Source organism: Macrotis lagotis, chromosome 1 (assembly GCF_037893015.1).
Source record: "Macrotis lagotis isolate mMagLag1 chromosome 1, bilby.v1.9.chrom.fasta, whole genome shotgun sequence".
In the NCBI taxonomy this organism is placed as follows: Eukaryota; Metazoa; Chordata; class Mammalia; order Peramelemorphia; family Peramelidae; genus Macrotis; species Macrotis lagotis.
The window spans coordinates 183,323,535-183,341,481 of NC_133658.1; the positions used below are offsets into that span (position 1 = coordinate 183,323,535).

A 17,947-nucleotide genomic window follows, 5' to 3' on the forward strand; every position below is an offset into this window, starting at 1 on the left:
GATTTGATCAAATTCAGTTTTTCTTTTCTTTGTGCTCTTTATTGCTGTTTCTACCTCCTTTGCAAATTAACTTTATAAGTTAAACTAATATGGTTCTATTTTCTTTGATGATGTAAAGAATTTTACATTAAAAAAAACTTTGCATTTTTTTCCTGGTGGCTGTCTTGCTAGTTTCATCATTAAACTCTTGGAAATACCTCTTCAAACTGGCTTTATCCTCCACTCTTTTTATTTTGAAACTATTCTGTTTATAATCTTCTGCTCCTTCTTGATAACATTTTATAGTTTATATTTTAGGCTTCTTTTGTCCCTGATTGCCATGTTTCTGTGCTTCAAAAATAAGCAAATTTTGTTGACAATTATACTTTGTAGGCTTATTTATCATGACAAGGTAAATATGTTGGTTAAATTTCTACATATTATTTAAATTGGTGTCTTCTATCTATATTCCTTTTTCATTATCAATAATGTATTTAAATAGGTCAAAGAAAAAGTTATAAAAATAATATATGTTAAAGAAAAGTAAGAATCAGAAGAAAATATATGAAGTTGGGAAATATATGAATGAAATTTCACTAACAAAAATTTGACATTCAGAATCAATAACGAATTTATACATGTATATAAAATGGCACACAGGAGCAATGGGTAGAAGATTTGAGAAGTTTTAGGCTTTTGAGGTAGTGAATACCCTCTCCTTGAAAATCATCAGTGAAAAGTTGGATGACCATTTGGCAAAGATATTTAACAAGTTATTCTTATGAGAACTTTATTTCTTTTTTTTTGGTTTTTGCGAGGCAGTGGGTTAGGTGGCTTGTCCAAGGTCACACAAGCTAGGCAATTACTAAGTGTAGGAGACCAGATTTGAACTCAGGTCCTCATGACTCCAGGTCTGTTGCTCTACCCACTTGTACCACCAAGCTGCCCTTACGAGGACTTTCAAAGAAAATCTAAAACCTGCTGCCATTGTTCTTGCTTCTGAAAGGGGAATTGGTCATAATGTCTAGAACACTGAAAAATAGCAGTTATCTTGTGTTAAGAAATTTTTTATTTTTTCCTTTGGAACTGTTGATGAAAGCACATAAAATTACAAGTGGAAGAAACGTCATGCCACAAAATTGCATAGAATTATTACAAAAATGTGAATTATGCATTTTAAACAATTTGAGTTTGATAAACCAAAATATGTACATTTTATTAGCTCAAATAGTTTGTCCTATTTTTTCTTAAAAGGCAAAAATCACAAAGTCCAATCCATCACAGACAATATTGATACAATGTACAAGAGCAACATTAAAGTCAAAGAAACGCAAACGTTCCTTTAGAAATCATCCAATGATTGCTTAACTAATACACATGTATTAATATGTGGCAATAATGAAACTGTTAAATCCAAAAATGTCTGGCATTTCATTGGAACTTTGAAAATTTTGTTCACACTGTCAAAACCACACTATTTTCAGTAGTGTAAAGATAACTGAAGAGCACAATCTAAGTAAATGCAAGGCTCTACTGTCTATTAGAGAAACATCCACAGTACAGAATTTCATACATTCAACACAGAACAAGGCAAATACATAAAGGCACAAGACCACACATCATAAAGACCCCTTTTTCTTCATCTTAGTCTATTTCAAGTCATATTAATATTATTAAATGATATTTGTATCACTGTTATAGTTTCAACAATGCAAGATATACAGTGTTACACACTACCCTACAACTGCAAAAAGTATCACTGTACAGTTATAAAAAATGTGATTACAGTAAATGGTCAAATACAAACATATTGCAAAAAGCTACAGTGGTTAAGATATGGAAAACCAACTAACTGAATTGTTTTGTGTAACTGAACTGTTTTTGTATAAATCAAAAATTACTCAGCCTTAGTCTATTTCCAGACTAAAATTCAGCACTATCAGTACTCATTATAATGCTGTGGTATTATGAATATCCTTATTAGCTTATCTATCGTTCAGGTAATCTGGAATTCTGTTAGAAAATGGAGCATTGAGGAGACCAATATAGCTTCTTTATGATCATTCTCTTTATCTTCAAAGTGCCAAAGTAGAAAGCTTTATAAAGAATTTTCTTTTTCCTTAGTGGTAGTTTTATTCATTGAATCAAAGTAATTTAGTTCAAAATACAATCATCTTGAAAGATCAGTGACTCCCTCTATCATATTAAAGTTGTTTTTAAAAAATTATTTTTAAAGATTTGAAGTAAGCTCAATTTTGATTGAAACTGAATATTGACTAGTAGTTATTGCTTAAATTTAAATAATATAAGGTGCACAGAAATATTAAATCCTGAGGGAATGACAGTTAACAAGCATAAATGTTTTCAGGGTATTAAATTGCTTTGCTTTACTTTGCTCCTGTCAAAGATAACTACTGTAATTGCAATAAAACATAAGGGGAGTATCTTCTATAGGTTTAAGCTAAATATTATTTTAATGGAATGGCAGTGTGGTATACTGACTAGAGCTTTGCCCTTGGAGGAAGAAAGACCTGAGTTCAAGCCCTGTCCCTTAGTAGTTGTGTAACCCTGGACAAGTCACCTAGTCTCCCAGTGTCTATAATACTATAAATTACTGAAAATCTGCTGATCAGTTGAGGGAGTTCCCTCATTCCAATGAAATCATAGGTATGGAACAACAACAATAACAGTTGATTTATAAATGTTTCAATTTTTTATTTAAAAACATGTTGACCCCATTAAACATTCAAATATAATAATTTGATCATCTTTACCAAGTGATTGGCTTGCTTTTTGTAGTTTAACAATTTACAAATACAGATGATTCTTAATCTTTGATCACATTAAAATATGGTTCAATGGATTAAATTATATGTAAAGCATTCAAAGGATGGGCTTCATTTTCAAAGCTTAGTAAAACTGAATTTTAGTTCAGGCAAAAGAAAACGATAGGAGATAAAATATTTCCAATATTGTCATTCTCTTTTCTATTCTGTTATATCCACTTTAAACAAGTAGAAAGACTCTTGAAAACTAACCCTTGAAATCAATTATTTAGAGCCCGCAAAGTATGAGTGTATTTTATATTCTAAGAAAACACTACTTTAAACCACCAGTGACAAAAAATGGTTTTCTTAATATTTTAAAATAATTTAATATCTACATAATCAAGATATTAGAAACTTATTTTCCCTACCCACTTAAACCTGAATTTTATTTATTATACATGAGGTTGGGTTCACTGCCAAATAATAAATATATCCACATATATATGAATGTGTATAACTATACACATGTTCTTTGTGTTTATTTTTTGTGGATACAAGATATATTTATATATGTATATATATATTTTTATATATGGGTCTGTGTGTATTCTCTAGATAAATATTTATTCATTTTCTCTATACCTCAAAATAAAAGAACCATAGAAAGTCGGAACTAGTCTATAATCACTATGACTCACCACAGTCTGTTCACTATGACTGTGTGTACATATTCACTGTGGTTTTATTCTTTTGATTCAGAGGCCAATTATTTGCCAACTGTTTGATCGATACATTTAGTCCTACAGCTAGTGAGTACATGACCTTTGAATCTAAATGGTAAAACTATATTCGTGTGTAGAAACAGTCTCAAAATCTGTGGAGATATCAGAATCCACTTAGTTATGCAGTTATCTGGATTGATACCTAAAATAGACCCTAAGAAACTATACTGATATGTTTTTTACTGATTTAGACCATTGGTTTGGCTGCATCTGGAAATAATCAAATTAAGCCTTCTGTGTTTAAAGTAAAAATATTTTAAAAATCACCACTGTTTTTTGTAAAGAAATTTTCAGCAGCAAATAAATTTTACCTCTATGATAAACATAATATCAAAACAGCAAGCCTCCAGTGCTTGCAAAGCAAAGAAGATAAAACATCTTAAAGCAAATATTAAACTGATGATATGGCTGTTGACAGGCAGTTAGAATGAAGAGCTCAAATATGGCTGTTACATGTCATTAAATAGCATTGCACATTTCTGTCACTCTCTGCATTGATTTAGAATACTTCACTCCCAAGTTCAAACAGAAACCAGCAAATGATTTTCTTTGTTAAATAGTCTCAATGGTTCATATGGGCCATTCTGACTTACTTTCAAAGTAAATATCTATAAATCTGTATGGTATACACCTTATTTCTTTCAATAGACTTTCAGGATGTTTCAGCATGATTAAGTGAGGAGTGAGAATGAAGACTTCTGCATATCACTTTGCCAAAAAGACTCCTTCAAAAGATATGTATTGTATAAAGCAAAGACTCTTGTTAACAGCAGCTGCTCCATGCTCACAATAAGAGGGGGGGCGGGGGGGGGAAGACCAAGATTTGGGAAGATGTGGCTCCTGCTTGAGGATTATGGGGGTATAATTAGAGGGGAGTATCAAACACTCTTTCTGGATTGTCTTCTTCCAGTTCTTCCTCATTTGGGGGAGATTTGTGATTCACTTTGCTGCTATCTGAGGTGTGAGAAGAAGAAACTGAACTGTGATTGCCATCTTCGCTGATCTTTCCCTTCATGGCGTCTTGTACAAATTCCAGAATTTCCAGGGGTAGCCTTTTGAATTTGTCTTGATATTCCTGGTCAAGTTCCACTTGCATCTGGCAAACATAAAGAAAAGTCTATTTTAGGATGATCTGGTTTCCATAATCATGATCACAGAAATCATAAACAAACAATAAATAATGACCGAGTGTTAAGAAAGGGAGTTCTTTTTATTTAATATATGTTGACTATTCACATGACTCCTAAAGTTGCAATGCTGAAAAAAAGTTGAAAACATTGAAAAGATATATACCTTGTCAGAAATTCCAATTTTACCTATGTTTAAAGGATACATCAATAGTCAAAAACCTTGGAATATCAACAGTTGGCAATAGGACACACACACATGTGTGTATGCATGCATATGTGTGTGCCTATATATGTATACATGCATGCATGCATGTGGATGATTCATGACCCATCTTAGAAATAAATGCTCTGAGGAACTCTGAAAAAAAAAATCATCCTTATTGGCCAACTTTATCATGATGAACATCTTTGACCTTACATAGATATGAGACATACAATTTATTTTCAAGTTTCATTGTGTACATATATGTGTGTGTTTATGTATAAATGTACATATATACACAATCTCAACATCTATGACTAAATAAATGTATAATAAGATGCCTGAATTAATAAAAGTAATTCTTGAGGTCCATGTCAACAAAAATAAAGTCAATTGTTTTGACTTTAAAGCTTATTATTATATTTATTTTTTATATATCTTTTAAATTTTATATATTATATTCATTACATTAATATATATTAATTCTATTACATATATATCTATTTATGTATAGGTATATATGTATCTTCTGAAATAGTGAATTTTATATCTGCACATAACTAAATTAGTTGATAAACATTTCTTAAGTACCTATTATATGTTAAGGAATATCTAAAGCCTAAGAAAATAAAAACAATCCCTGCTCTATGGGAACTCCCATTCTAATAGGGGTATTGTAAAGGACCTCAGATAAAAGACATATGTCAGGGCCATAGAAGTTAATTCAAGTTGAAACCTTATTTAGGAATCTCATACTCATGATGGATAGTCATAACCATGTTTCCAGGGATAAAGAGCTCACTCTTCCATGATGTATCCAGTCTTTTTATTGGAGAGCTTTAACTCCTTAAAACTTCCATTTGAGAATATACACTATGCAAAGCATGCTCAACTCATTAGGTTCTAATTCTCAGGACTATTTTTCCACCTTAGCCCCCTTACTTCCCTACTCACTCCCTTTTCAAAACCCTTTTTATAAATTATCTTTCCCAACAGAGTTCCTTGAAGAAAGGGACTTTTTTCCCCTTATATTTGTATTTCCAGCACTTAACAATGCTTTGTACATAAATACCCAATGTTTGATTTTTTTCTAATCTAATAAACTAATGTACCCTGCTCCAATTTTTTTTTTTTTTTGGCAAGAAAATGTGGTTAAGTAACTTGGCCAAAGGTTATAAGATTTAATGAGGTCAAATTTGAACTCAGGTCTTCCTGGCTCCAGGACTAGTGCTCTATCCAGGGTGACATCTAGCTGTCCCCTTGCTAAAAATTTTTTACTCAACTTGAGCATACTTATGAATCCAATCCATTGGATTTCAATTCCACCCTAAACCACAAAACAGAATACTACTAGATTTTTTTTCAAAGCTTGTCATTATTTATAGACCTCTCATATTTTCTGTCTTCTCTAAGTTGAATACCTATATTTCCTTCAACCATTGTTCATAGAATAGATTTCTAGACTTCTAGAATTTCAAAATATCTTACAATGTATCTCTCTCAAATAAGCACAGTACTCTAAATATGATCACAGTAGTGAAGAGGATGAAAATATCATTATTTATATGTATATTTATGTCTATATTATTATCTGGCCACAAGTCAGTCAATTAAAACCCCAGGGTTTGTTTGTTTGTTTCTTTGTTTGTTTGTTTGTTTTTCACAAAAATCTCTGTCAAACTAGGTCTTCTGTTTCTGATACTGAAAAAATTGATTTTTTTAATGTCAAATGCAGGAATTTATAATTAGCTACAACAAAATATATATATATATATATACATATATATATTTCTTTATGTATATACCACTCCTGAATATAAGTACCTTGAGAACATGGGCTATTTCATTTTTAGTTTGTACCTACAGCATTTATCACCTTATAACTATTTTTTATTGATTTATAATTTGGTTTTAGTTTATTGGCATTAAAATCTGCTTTTATAATGCTCTGTCACCATTGCCTGTCATTATATGTTCTTTCTCTCTGAGTGTATGAGCAATTTTGATCATCCTTCACTGTCATCTTCAATTTTTTAAAGTCTATTTTCCTTTCATTAATTCAAAAGATGAATGACCAAAGTATAAGATGTGGTACAATGAAGTGGCTCATGTAAAAAATATATACAGATCTGTGATGATATATATCTTTGAGTCAAAAGTATGATATGACAGACAAAAAAACACAAAACAAAAAATAAAATAAAATAAAACACAGTGCAATCTTAGAAAGCAGGAAGAAAAACATAATGTCCAGAAGGAGGATGATAATAATAACCTTTCTCTACTTTGCATTGATCATACCATATCATGATTATTGTACACAGTACTACATTACTCTTTAGAAGGGAAACTGGAAAGCCAATAAGGGTCAAAAGAAATACAATTAGGATGTTATGGGACTTGAAATTATATCATATGAGAATGGTTGAAGGACTTATACATATATGACCTGGAGAAGAAAAACCTTAATTGGGGAAAAAATAGCTACTTAAAAAGATTTGAAAAAGTATCACAGGAAAGAATGTTCAACTTATTTTCTTGCCATAAGAAAACAGAACTTGCAGCTATAGATGAAATCTGTAGAACATTAAATTAAGATTTAATGTAATGTATATTAAATTGTTTAGTGTTTAAAACTGTCATCAAAGGGAATGAGCCATCCTTGGAAGTAGTAAATTCCAAATTACTGGAAGTCTTAAAAGTAAAAGACTATCACCAATTCTTAGAGATGCTGAACTTGGACTAGCTGGTTATCTTCAATCCTCTTCACCTCTGGAATTCTATGAATATATGCTTGTTTGAAAAACTGATTAGAAGTTTTGAGGTAATGGAGTAGGAAGTAGAGAACTCATTATAGATAAATCTTATCTCAAACAAAATAGACATAAATATGAAGAGGACAATTTAAGTTTGAGGAAAGGGGAAAATTTGACAAGATTCACATAAATCATCAGAATGCAAAGAAATCTTTCAAATGATCCAATCTGCCCTACTAATTTTAATTATAAGGAAATGAAGGACTAGAATGAGTTGCCTAAGGTCTTACAAGGAACGTCAAAATACATTTTCAAAGGTATGGAGAGATTGGAAACCATGCTCTAAAAACACTGAAAGGATCACAGTAAGATAATAGATATGGAAAAGCTTTGGAGCATATTAGTGGCTACAAAATGAGGTTAAATTTTGGATAAGAGGCACATAATTCTTTGCCAGGACTAACCTCAAAGTCCACAGAGTCATTATCATATGCAGAATAGGCAGAGAAATATAGTTATGGAAAGATCAGTAAAATTATAACCCCAAGGACCCAGTTCAGGTTATGAAAACTCTCTGCTGGAGTGCAGGCCCTTTATTTGAACTACTAAAAGGACTCTTGACTTTGCATTGGGGTCTATCTTGGTCTTTGTCCCTTGCCAGACTAATGGATGGCTCCCTCTTGTTTTTATTCCCCTCGTGGAAAAGGAGTCAAACATCAAAAATAAGATCACCTCCAAAACAGAAAAGATGAGATGCTTATAAATAGATTTTACTATTATTCAAATTCTGCTGAAGAAAACAATTTTCATTCTGGTGAATCCAAGATAATGGCAGCATAGGAGATGATATAAACTCACAAAACCAAAACAAACTCATCTATAAAACTGGTCAAATGGAAATCAATGGAGCATCTATGAAAAGATAGAAAATTAGCCAATTTTTCTCTCAGTGTTATAACAGTTTTGGATGAAGTAAAAGTTTGGCAATTTCACACCCCTTTACTCGAGTAAAACTTCCCATTTTTTGACAGGTTCTACTTTCTTTTACCATTTCAGTGAACATTCTTCAATTTTTTAATTATGCAACACATAAGATTAAAGCTTCTCTGTGGAAGGTAGAATGGGAGAAAAGCTAAATTCTCTTTCAGGAAATTGAAGTCTGTCAGTTGTATACTGGATATCTAAAAGTAAAGATTAGACTGAGGACAACATGAGAGGATTCTATTGTAGCTTGCTGCAATGAATATTTTCCTGACTGGAATTCACATTCCTATGCTGTTGTTATATTATTGTAATAATTGGTTTAAGAGAAAATAATGATTTACAAAAATGTATCCAGCAATTCTACATGTCTTTTCCTTAAAATTCTAATGATCTTTACATTGACACAAATTAAATTATAGCTTTGATGCACTTGTCTTTTTTAGGTTTATTCATTTTTTAAAGGATTAAAAATCCCCAAACAAATTATATATTTTTAAGTCTTCTTGATTTTTAAAACTTATGTCTTTCCTTTAATGTGATACATAATATATGTATTATTATTCAGAATTATCATAAAACTCAAGGAATAAAAGTATGCCTCTGAAAATTAGATCTAAATTTCTTGATAAATAAAAGTCACAGTAAAAATTCTATGAAGGTGTTGCATAGCATATTAAGGGGTAAGGGCCAGTGCTAATAGTCATATCTTATTCATTCAACAAAAGAGCTGCCATTTGGAATTCATTGTCATGGTATGCTTATTTGTGGTTATTATTGTAAATAGAACTCTTTTTCAATTCAAAAACTTGGAGGTGGGTATTGAGTTTACTCTATTTGATTCCAGGTCAAATGCACAGGGCCTGATATCATAAAATATAATATTTCCATTATGTCCCCCTCCCTTTGCTTGGAAGAAATGGGAGACTGTATGAAATACTGTCTATATGGTCAAATTCATTTCAAAAGTTAGTTGGGCTGAACTTTAAAAGAAATACTTCCTTCCTTCCCACTGTATCATAAGATTTAATGATTTAACAATGTCCTTCAACCCTGGGATACCTGTTATGGACAATGCCATCCATGTTCAGAGGAAACCAAAAAACAAACAAACAAAACCCCCATAGAATCTGAATGGATACTATACTCACTTTTTAAAGAATTTCTCTTATTTTTTTTCCTTCTTATTCCATAGTTTTCTTTATTTTCTCTTAGTCTTTATTCTTCATATACAAAATAACTAATATGTAAACATGTCAAACACAAATATTTATGTACAACTTTTACTAGACTGCCACTGAGGAGAAGGGGTAGGAAGGAAGGAGAGGGGATGGGAAGGGAGGGTGGTAGAAAAAAATAATATAAATATGCAAGAAGATGAATGTTGACAAACTTTCATAACATGCAATTAGAAAAAAGAAAAGAAGAAATGATTTAAGAAAAAAAAGTCTTTTAAAAATATGAGTTTTACTGATGACCAAAGAAAAAGCAAAGTCACTCATCTAGGATATATATATATATATTTAAAATGAGCAAAACAAGCTCTTTACATTTTATAAATAAAGGGATATCCAGGATTATATAAATGTGACTGAAAACTGTAATAGCCCAGGGTACATGCAAAAGAACAATGAGTTATGTACCAGATACAGTCTAAACCATTTATCTAACAAAACCAACTGAAACCAGGAAGCATACAAACCACAGGGCAACCATGTAAGGAAAAGTACAAAAACCACCACAGAATTCTTGGGAAAATAAGGGGGTAGAGAGGTGTTCTTTTCTGTTATATGACAAACCATATTTCTGTAATACTAATGAAGAAAAGAAAGGAAGATATTTCTTCAAGATTTTGGTTTTTTAACACTGGGAAAAGTGTGAAGACTCTGATTGTACAATACTGAAATTAAAGTTATAATTAACTTTCAGAAAAATTTCATGTAAGGACAACTTTTGGTTCACTTAAGAATCTAATTCTTGCAAATATTCATTTTTTCCATTACCGTCTACTAAACTCATGCTTTTTGGTCAGGAAGAGAGACAAGAAGGGGGAAAACACCCAAGGGAGAAAAATCAGTGATATTCAAACTCAGCCCTTTTCTTCTTTCCTCTCAACAACAAAAAAACCATCAGAGAAATTCTATCTTGCTTGATGTTCCAAAAAACTCCCTAGGTTTCTTTGGATGTTTCTGTTTCATAAACTTTCAAACTCAAAGGGTCAGAAGGGAGCTTTGAGGTCCCTTAATTCCATTTGCCTTCCCCAAATGAAGCTCCTGTCCCCAGAATGGTGACCAAAACCAGCTGACACCAGGGGAAAAACTGGTGAAGAAACCCCAATGGTCCTATATATTTATACTCCAATGTCACTGTAAAAGCTAGCATCTGTTAAGGGTATTAAAAATAGTGGTTAAAGTATTAAAAAAGCCCAGAAATAGAAATGATGGTTTCAAAGTTATCCTGAGCAACCCTGCAAGGCCTTGACATATTTTTAGAATGATCTAATGAATTTTTACTTCTACAAAGAACAAAAATAACAGGATCATATGAAAATCACTGAGTGCTGTCAGCAGGGCTACCAAGAGAATTGCAATCCATGGAGAAGACTGCTTGAAATCACAAACAGGAGTCTGGGATAACACTAAATATCTTGATTTTCTTGTGCTCAAGTTTTTTATAAGAGATCCAAAAAGGGAACAAGGGCTCTCCCCAGCACCATGCTGGTTCTTTGTATTGATTACTTGAATGAGCTGAACAACTGAAAATTTAAAGAATTGAATAAAAAAACAGGATTTTTTTAAGTGGTTCTTTAAAATAGACAGTTCTCACAATAGTTGTCTGAACTAGTTCAGTTGCCCCTTGACTACCAAATCTGGAGGGGAGAAGCAATATGATTAATCCAAAAAATGAAAAACAGCATCCCCTTCCCCCAATCATAATATGGGAATGTCTTTTTTTAAAGGGGGTGATAGTTTGAGGACAGTAAATCTACTTTCATATTAGGTTGCCTTTCAAGTGATATTAAAATATCTTATTCTTTGAGTCTAATTTAAGTAATGGTTGAAAGAGGTATCCTAAAATTGTGCTCCATATCTAGTAGTAGTAACCATCTTCTGCGGGACTGAATTTTTGCCATTGGAAAAAACAACTGAATAAACCATCCATGGAAAACTGAAAGTTGACCATAATCAGAATCACAGGGCTTTCATGAGGGAGGAATAAAAACAACTTGGCCACTGTTTAATAAACTATCTCTGTATCTTTTCTAGAGAACAAATATCCTCTGCTGCCATGGGAGTTATTTCATTTCCTGTGAAGGTGGACATTTTACTTTGATTTAGAATAATTGGAAGACAAGTTCAAGTAATATAAAGGAACCAAAGAAACCTGTTGTATACCTGAGCATACCATATTGGGAGTACTAGAACATCACACGGCATCAGTAATACTAATAGTTAAAATAGCAATGACTCATTTGTATAGAGATTTAACATTTAATAAGGACTTCAGCTGAGTTCAATTCAATAAACGTTCATTAATTCATTAATCTTTTCTGTGCCAGGCATTATACAAGGCACTAGGTTTAGAAACACAAAAATAAAACAATTCCTTCCTAGAAGGAGTTTATCTTCTACTGGGAAAAAAGTGATCAGTATACATATATATATGTATATATATATATGTATATATATACATATATATATATATATACAATTAATATAAAAGAACTGCAAAATAGCTTCAAGTAGATTACAAGGGTTTCATCCATAGCATCTTTTATTATCTTCATTTTACAGATGGGAAAAATGAAGCTAAAAGACCATAGGATTACAAGACCTAGAACTGCAAGATATCTAGTCTAATACCTTCATTTTAGATGAAAGGGGAAGTGCCTTTCCCGTACAGAAAATATTTCAGAGATGGGATTTTCATTCAGATTCCTTTACTCCAAATCAGATAATTTTGTACCACATTAAACTATTCCTACTGTACATTGAAATTACCTGCTGAAGTACAATCATAAAAGACAATTCTAAAGGACTTGTGATAGAAAATACCATCCATATCCAGAGAAGGAACTATGGAGTCTGAACGCAGACTATTAAATTTTTAAAATTTGTTTTTTATATCATAGTTCTTTTTCTCCTCTCATATTTTCCCTTTTTTGATTTTATACTTCTTTCACAAAATGATTAAAATGGATATAGGTCGGGGCAGCTAGGTAGCGCAGTGGATAAAGCACTGGCCTTGGAGTCAGGAGTACCTGGGTTCAAATCCGGTCTCAGACACTTAATAATTCCCTAGATGTGTGGCCTTGGGCAAGCCACTTAACCCCATTTGCCTTGCAAAAAAAATTTTTAAAAAATGGATATAGGTTTAACATTGTTATACATGTAAACTATATTAGATTGCTTTCTATTAGAGTAAGGGGGAGGGGAAAATGTGAAACCCAATACCTTACCAAAAGTGATTGGAAAAATAGACAAATAAAATTAAAAAGAGAAAGAAAAAAGACAGAGACCAAGATCCACTGGGGTACAAAAGTTTGTTACCAATAATTAAATAAAAAGGACTGATTAAATTAAAAAATGACATGCTGAAGGTGTCAAATCAATTAGATGATAAGACAAGGATTAAAAGTCAGATCTTTTAATTTCTAGTCCAATGTTCATTTTACTATATCCATCCTCCCTCCTGACATCCACTTATGGCTTAGTCCTCCTGCTATACATGCTAGCAAGCAAACCCTGACAATTTCTTGATATATATATATCTATATACATATATATATATATACATATACTAGATATTATTGGGCATACAAAGAAGGTTCAAATTCAATTCTGGTTCCCAAGGATCTTACACTCTAGTTGGACAGTATACTTCATAAACATGAAAAGATAATAACATAAAACTGAAAAGTAAGCCTAAAAAGAGTGAAGAGGAAAGCACTTGGAACTTCTTGGCTAGAGCAGTTAAGAAAAATAACTTGGGTAAAGTGGGATTTCAGCTGCATTTTGAAAGATGGCTATTATTGATGTGTTTAACTATCCCAGAAAACATCCTTTATCCTGACAGAGAAGAATAGGCAAGTTCATAGATAAAATATTACTCAAGCATTTCCTTTGTTTATGCATTCCACAGAATTGTTCATCTAAGGACAACATATAGTCACATGATAAACTTCTCTTTAGATGGTGGGTCAAAAGGCCTTTTTGTTCTGACTCTTCATAATCAGAATAAGAATCAAAGAATTTCATACTTATAAGGGACCCTGGTATCCATCTAATCTACCTCATGCCTAAAAAAAAAAAAAAAGAAACCATAATGCATTTGATGAGTGTTGATCCAACATATGCTTGAAACTTTCTCTCCTAAAATGCCTCATTCCACTTTTGAAAAGTTCTAATTTTTAGGAAGCTTTACCTTACCTCTTTACAACTTTCACCCATTGCTCCTAATTTGAGGACAACTAGGTAGCTAAATTCAAATTTGCCACAGATACTTACTAGCTGGGGGACCCTGGTCATCACCCTCTATCAACAAGTTAGATAATATCTAAAACAGTTAGTAGTAGCAGTTATCTCCCAGAATTATTGGGAAGATAAAAATGAGATCATATTATTTAAAGTTCTTTACAAATCTTAAAGCACCAATAAATGCTATTATTATTATTATTATTATTTATTACCATTATTATTCTATGAAACAAAATAAAACAAGTCTTATCCTTCTTCCACATTAAAGATATCCAGGTATTTGAAGTTTTCAAGGACCCATAAGTTTTTTCTTTATTTTTTTATAAATTGATATTTTAGTTTATATTTCTAATTACATGTTTGGAAGTTTTTCAACATTCATCCACTTGCATATTTTTCTACCACCCTCCTTTCCCACCTCCCCCACTTCAGTAGCAGTCTGGTAAAAGTTGTGCATGTACTTTTTGTTTCACATATTTATATATTAATCATTTGGTGTATGAGGAAACAGGACAAAGGGGAAAGAAAGAAAACCATGGGACAGGAAGGCAAAACATAAGAGAAGATTTTTAAAAAAGGGAACATAGTACCCATTCAGATTCTGAGGATTTTTTCCATTTTTTTTTCATAATAGATTTCCCAGGATTGTCCTAGATTTCTGAATTGTATCCATGACATTTGATCAGCTCATAATATCATTGTTTTTTTTTGTTTTGTTTTTCATAATATCATTGTTGATGTGTACAATGTTCTCTTGGTTCCACTTCCATCTCTTATTCCTAGTTCTTTCAAATAATCTTCATGTGTCAGAGATTTAAAGCACTCGCCTATCTTTTTGTCCCCATCCCCCCTCCTGGATAGCTCAAATTGTTCTTGACTTCCTAAAATCTGAAATAAAAACTGAATATAAAACTCCAGATATTATTCCTGGAAAGTATATTTTCCAATTAGCCTTTTCTTTCTGATAGTCTTGTCACAGGACTACCATATTACTTTAATGTATGATCAAACTCCCATACTTTTAACTGTTGTTAATCATATTTCCCTTATATTGTACATGTGAAGTTGTTTTTTTTAATCCAATTGAAAAACTTTACATTTATCTGTATTAAATTCTGTATGATGACATTTAGCTCAGTGTTCTAGTCTGTCAGGATCTTTGTGTATCCTGACTCTATATTCAAGTATGTTTACAGCTTGATTTCATTGGCAAATATTATAAATATACTATTTAAATTTTTAAATAAGTTATTGATAAAAAGCATTAAATTGCATAAGGCAAAGTATAGATTGCTGGGTCACTCCTTTCAATATTCTATCATAACATTAAGTACTCTTCTTTGAGTCTTTCTATTTAATTAGTTCCAAATTAATCTAATTTTATTCATCTAACTCAATCCCTTCCTTTTTTCTAGAAGGATAGTATGGACATATCAAATTCTTCAATAAATCTGGGTAAACTAGATCTATTACTCCCTCCTCATCTCTCAGTTTAGAAACCATGTTTTTTTTAAGAAAAGGAATTCAATGAATATGGCATAACCTTTTCATGGTGAAATCATGCTACCTCTTTGTGGTTACTTTTCTAGTTGCTCACTAACCATCTCATTAATAATGTGCTCTCATATAAAGAACATAGCAGAGTCCTCTAACAGTAGAACCAGGAATACAAAAGATCATAAAGAGATAAAGTCAACTTTTGCTTTGTTTTTTACAAAGCTATATTTGTAGGAGGGAAGGAGAATCAAAGAAAGGATGGCATAGGCCTATTGCTTGGGGAAGATGGGACAACTGAGAGAATGCTGACCTACTGACTTCTTATCTTAGGACTGTTTCCTTTTTGTCTATTGCCCTTCTTCAAAACTAGTTCTATTCTGCATTACCAATCAATAAAAGTGACATTATTTGCTATTGAGCTTTTTTACCCCAATATCTTAGGATTAGTTTATCTTAGACCAGTGACTCAAGCTGATCAAGGGTAAATAATTGCTTTTTTGTTTGTTTTACTGTCTCCTTATGTATTTTGAACATTATATTCCTACTAATAATTTTTTGGTTATATTCTTTGTATCACCAGGATCTAGTCCAGAACCAAACAATAGAAAGTATTTAACAAAGGTATATTGAACAAATGAATGAATGATATTCTATACATAAGAGACACTTGCATGTCAACACATTCTACCCAAGCTTTGGACTCTGTCGATTGACTAGGCTGTATAGCTAAATGGTTCAAGGCACATACATAGCCCTTAATCATTTAGAACTAGAATGAAGATATAGGCAACATCCTTATAGGATGCTGCTCTTTAGTTCATTGGTTAACTGCATAGAGGCCCTTTTTTGTTGACCTGATGCATTCCAAATAAGTCAACACAAAGAAGGTAAATCTTATAAGACTTGAGAAGCTTCTTCATTCGTGAACTGGTTGCTTTTCCTACCTACCCAGGAATGTTTCTGTGAATAGGGAAATCAGGAGAACTGCATTATAAATGCTTTTCCACTAAACATTTGTACCCTTGCCATTGTTTTTGTGTGTGTGCTTATTTTTTTTTTATTTTTCAACATTCATCCATATGCATATGTAAATTTTTAAGTTTTAAAATTTCCTTCCACTCTCCCTTCCCACCCCCTTCCCCTCAGGGACCAACTGTCAGATTAATATTATAGATACATATTTTTGATAAACATGTTTACAGATTAATCATTTTTGGTATGAGGAATTAGGATTAAGGGAAAGAGATATGTAAGAGATAATTTTTATGAAGTGTTTATCAGATTTTGAAGGATTGTTTTTGTTTTGTTTTGTTTTGTTTTTCTTCTTCTGGATGGGAATAACATTTTCCATAGCCCATTTAAGACAGTTGTCCAAGCTCTCTGAAATGATGAGAGGAGCTGCTTCCATCAAGGTTGATCATCTCACAATGTTGTTAATGTGTACATTATTCTTACCACTGTTTTCTAGTGAGTATTTTCTTTGTGTTGATTTTTTTAAAACTCTGTTCAATCTCACTAAATTCTGTCCTTGTACTTCAGCCCATCATATGCCATTCTAATTACAAAACCTCAGAATTATGAGTACTGAGAGTTCATCTGGTCAATCTTTACCTGATTAAAACATCCCCTAAATAAAGACTGATTAGTAATCAGTTAATGTCTGATATAAGAGAAGTCCTTATTTCCTAAAGGAGCCTACTTTTGAAGAGCTCCAATTGTTACAAAGTTTTTCTTTATGCAACACATTTAAGCTAAGGGTCTCTCCCAATCATCTATTCTTACTAGTTGAGGGACCAGAGTTCAGTTGCTAGGTATTCTCAAGGTTCTAGGGAAGCTCTGATGATTTAGAAAATAGATGTCTAGCTCTATTACTCATGAGCCACTGCTGGTATGCTTCTCACTATGATTATCAGTTGATATCAAATATGCAGACTGAATTCTCTTGTAGAAAGGAATATTTACTTTAGTGATTTGACAAGAGCAGTTAGGACCAAAAATTTTACCATCTCATGGTATGTTGCAGACTCTCCCATAAATCCATATAAAGTCTAGGAGAAAGTGGCCTCAATCTTAAATGTAATTATGAGTTGACTTACTAGAAGTCCTTTTTTCCCCCTTCATATAGTACTTAAGAAGTTCCCTTTAGAAATGATATAGTTTCTTTGTGTAGCCTTGAATCTGTTCTCCCACATAGTATCTGGTTTCTTATCAGCTCTTAAGGCAGAAACAACTGCTTGCTGCTAATATTCTGAAAAATGATGCACCCTGATTTGAAATAAAATCCTGTAAAAATCTATGTGATTTTTTTCAAAGATAAATGATACAATGCAGGTTATATAAATTAACAAAAGACCTCTTCGAGCAACTGAAATTTT

At 32.1% G+C, this 17,947-nt stretch overlaps 1 protein-coding gene across 1 annotated transcript in view; it reads right to left on the minus strand.

The window, feature by feature from the left end:
• Positions 1–638: 638 nt before the first annotated feature.
• Positions 639–17,947, minus strand: part of PLCB1 (phospholipase C beta 1) — a 964,239-nt gene continuing 946,930 nt past the window's right edge. Inside the window, exon 32 of the mRNA XM_074209479.1 lies at positions 639–4,625. Within this exon, the coding sequence (XP_074065580.1) occupies positions 4,395–4,625 (231 nt within the window). The 3' untranslated portion in view covers positions 639–4,394. The remainder of the gene's footprint in view (positions 4,626–17,947) is intronic.